Source organism: Centruroides sculpturatus, unplaced genomic scaffold (assembly GCF_000671375.1).
Source record: "Centruroides sculpturatus isolate CEXI.00-Female unplaced genomic scaffold, Cexi_2.0 scaffold487, whole genome shotgun sequence".
In the NCBI taxonomy this organism is placed as follows: Eukaryota; Metazoa; Arthropoda; class Arachnida; order Scorpiones; family Buthidae; genus Centruroides; species Centruroides sculpturatus.
Genome location: NW_019384719.1, coordinates 562,514 through 566,304, shown reverse-complemented (window position 1 = coordinate 566,304; position 3,791 = coordinate 562,514). Strand labels below are relative to the sequence as shown.

Here is a 3,791-nt window from a genome sequence, read left to right as displayed (position 1 = left end):
CTTCATAAAATACTTATTTTTACAAGTAAATTTGAACCATTCTCATGCTTCCTGTTATATTAATACGCTATTCTATAATGGTTACAGCATCAGATTGATCGATAATTTAGGCTTCTCCTTCATTTTCTATCCTTTTATCTCCTCCTCGACCAATCCTCGCCCTACTTTCAACCTAACTTATCAGTAGATCCTTACACTATCAGTTATATTGATGTATAAATATATTGTCTCTATTCTTTAACGATTAAAGGTCCATATTTATAAGTAATTTTTATATTTAGAATAATTAATAATCTTAAATTCCTATACTATCAGTTATATTGATGTATAAATATATTGTCTCTATTCTTTAACGATTAAAGGTCCTTAACCAAAAGTAATTTTTATATTTAGAATTATTTCATTTTATCTTCATCGATGGATAAGACAGTGAGACTGTGGCATATTTCGAGAAGAGAGTGCCTTTGCTGTTTTCAGCACATAGATTTTGTCACCGCCATAGCATTTCATCCAAGAGTAAGTCACATTTTGAATAGATTCTTATTAGTAGATATAAGGTCACAGATAAGGTCTGAATCTCTCACCATATACATTTAAAAATATTTTAGTAATGAGAAAAAAAAAAATGTGTAAAATAAATCCACCATGAAGGTGTAAATTAAACAATGTACGGTCAACCCTGTGAGGTCCCCGGTTGATGCAAACTAATGGGTTGGAATTATAGTGGATGTTAATTGGAAAAATCAAGCCTTCACTCTAACACTTGTAAAAATGATGACCAAATCTCAACAAATCAGGAAAAAATCCTTTTTTTCCCTTTTAACAAAGGAAAAAACCACTGCATTGTAGTCATTTAAATTCTTGATGTCAGGCTGAATAGTGGAGATTAACCTTTCTCACATCCAGTCTGGTCATTCAATTTCATCTGGATACAAAGCATGGACCAATTGAGAAGAGAGAGGAGATTGATGGGACCAATCAGATTAATTAAATCAGGGATAAAATCATCTGTACTTGAAATTTGGTTTATAAGGAGTTAATTATCATGTACAAATCTATTTTGTTCTCTAGTTAAGCCAAACTCCTAGGCTATCCATCTTGGTATTCCAGGGAAGGGGATCCCAGACATGTTTGATCAGTGGTGGAGGCAGTCCTATGATGCTCTTGCTGTGTGGTTAAGCATTGTCCTTGCATTGCTGTTACTGTTGGAAAATGGCTCTTGGGAGCCCTGCCATGAGAGGTAACATATGGCTGCAGGATGTCACTAACATACCACTGGGCTGACATAATCCTTTGGATCACTACTAGAAATGACCAGCTGTTGTATGTGATGACACCCGAGACCATTACACCCGCTATGGGGATGGTATGCCGCTCCAAAATGTAGGCAGGATTGAGGCATTTACCATGGGACCTCAGACACAAACACGATTATCATCAGTGCCCAAACTGAATCTGGATTCATTGCTGTATATAATCCAGTTCCATTCTGTTGCAGTCCAATCCTATCAGGAGCAACACCACTTCAAATTGAGGTGATGGTGGGTGGTGTCAATGGTAGCATATGTAATGGCTACTGCAATACCAAATGTTTGTCACTCAGGTGTCTTGAAATGGTACAGACACACAGAGGCCTGTTATGATGGCACGACTTATATCCAGATAGTGGCCAACTATATGGTTAGCTGTGTGCCTGCTGGTCCACTCAGCTAGTGGTCTATCAAGGATGTCCTGAGTCTGGGTGCCATGCGCTCTCTCTTGTCCACTAGTCCCAACACCACCTCACAGTGTTGTTAACAGGCTATTCAATGAGATGACCATCCAGATTCTCTCAACTCAATGATCCTTCCCCTCTCAAACTCAGTTAGTTGTTCATATGGTCTTCGATTACAATGTAAAGGCAACTCTAGTGATACAGCATCCCTCTGCAACAGGTAAACTACAGACAAGATGCTTCTGCACACTTTTTTATAGGCCAAGGGGGATGCACTTTAATGCCCTCTGTTGGCATTATGCAATGAGCCATCATGCTATAACTCAAATCTCAAGCAGATATGAAAATGATTAATCTGCATGCCAAGTTTCACAGCAATATGACAACTTGCTGCACTAATTTTTATGGCAATGTGTGTGTTATACAGCAAGACTGGGACTGAATTGTTACTGAACTGCTCTCATAGGACAATTCAGAGATGTCTTTCCACTAATAAAAATGGCTTATGTAGACAAGGTTCCTAACAAAATGTTTAAAGTGCCATTCCTGTTTCCTGCGCTGTAAGATGCATGCGCAATGATGTTACGCAAATCTAAATTAATACTCTAAGTCTTGTATTATGTTCTAAACAGCTAATGCTGTTTTTGTTCCAATTTAAAAACTTATTTGATTCCAGTTCTGCCTGAAGACAACGTTTACGAATATGTTGAAAGCGCTAAAATATTTCTTATAATGTTCTTTAACCCTTTCCTTCTGCCATCTTGTTTACGTTTGTCTTGTGTTCCCTCCTAAGGCAATATAGGTCAGTCAGGCGATATTATTTTAAAAATTCACCAAAAATGAAATTATCATTATATTCATACGAAAAAAATTACCTACATTTATTAATATCTTTCGTTTTAAATATATTTTTCAATACATTATATTAACCCTTTGCTTCTGCCATCTTGTTTACTTTTGTCTTGTGTTCCATCCGAAGACAATATAGGTCAGTCAGGCGATATTTTTTTAAAAATTCACCAAAAATAAAATTATCATTATATTCATACGAAAAAAATTACCTACATTTATTAATATCTTTCATTTTAAATACGATATTTTTCAATACATTTTACTAGAAAAATTTATTTTAAAAAATCAACAATAAAAAAAAATGAAATGTCAGAACTGAACAGCATAACTTGAGTATTTATAACACGTTGACTTATTATAGCTAAATAAACTTATTATAGCATAAATGAACCAATTATAGTGATATTATTTCATGAATATGCTACAAATTAAATAAAAAATTATCAGAAAATAAATAAATCAAGGAAAAAAAGCATTAATTAAAATTTTTTAAGTCAACAAAACACCACCTGAAGAAAAATATGTAAAACAGATGATAGACAAGACGGTGCCATCAAGTGCTGACATCTCTTGTTGATAAATTTTATAAAAATTGATTTTTACTAGGGTAACGACAAATCATTACCCTCAGTTTGGCTTAACAATGGGGGTAACAATTGATCAGTACAGTTGATCCCCCCTATAACACGGGTTCATATAATGCAGATTTGTATATCGTAGTGAAAAAATTGCAACCATATTCATATAAAGTCGCTAAAAGAGACTCGTAAAATGTCATCGCCGACTCGTGTCGTGATAGGATTGGTCGAATCTGGACTAATAGTGGACGAGCAGCCGAACTACTTACACGCTATGGAGAGTTTAGGCGGGTAAGTTCAGTTTACTATCGTCTGTACAGTATATAAATTAGGTACTGTAAGTCTAATACAGTACTGTAATTTTATACATTTCTTGTGAAAGGAACATTTCTTATTCAACGACCATAAAAAATATTTCTGTTAATGATGTCTCCAAAGTTCGACTAATTTTTCACAGAAAAATAATTTATCAGAAAATGCACCCGCTGTTTGGTGCACACTCAGTAAGTAATCCTACAATTTTTTGTTTATAGCATAGTTTATATGGATTATTTCCAAAAAATTATACGTGTTTTGGAAATGTTGAGTCAAATTAGTCTAGAATCGATTAATTTTATGGAAGAAAACCTTTCAAACAGCCGTAGTCC

General features: G+C 34.7%; 1 protein-coding gene across 1 annotated transcript in view; it reads left to right on the top strand.

Annotated features, from left to right (window-relative positions):
* Positions 1 to 395: 395 nt before the first annotated feature.
* LOC111627990 (WD repeat-containing protein 44-like) overlaps positions 396 to 3,791 on the top strand; it is a 7,822-nt gene continuing 4,426 nt past the window's right edge. Inside the window, exon 1 of the mRNA XM_023371697.1 lies at positions 396 to 516. Coding sequence (XP_023227465.1) covers positions 418 to 516 — 99 coding nt within the window. The 5' untranslated portion in view covers positions 396 to 417. The remainder of the gene's footprint in view (positions 517 to 3,791) is intronic.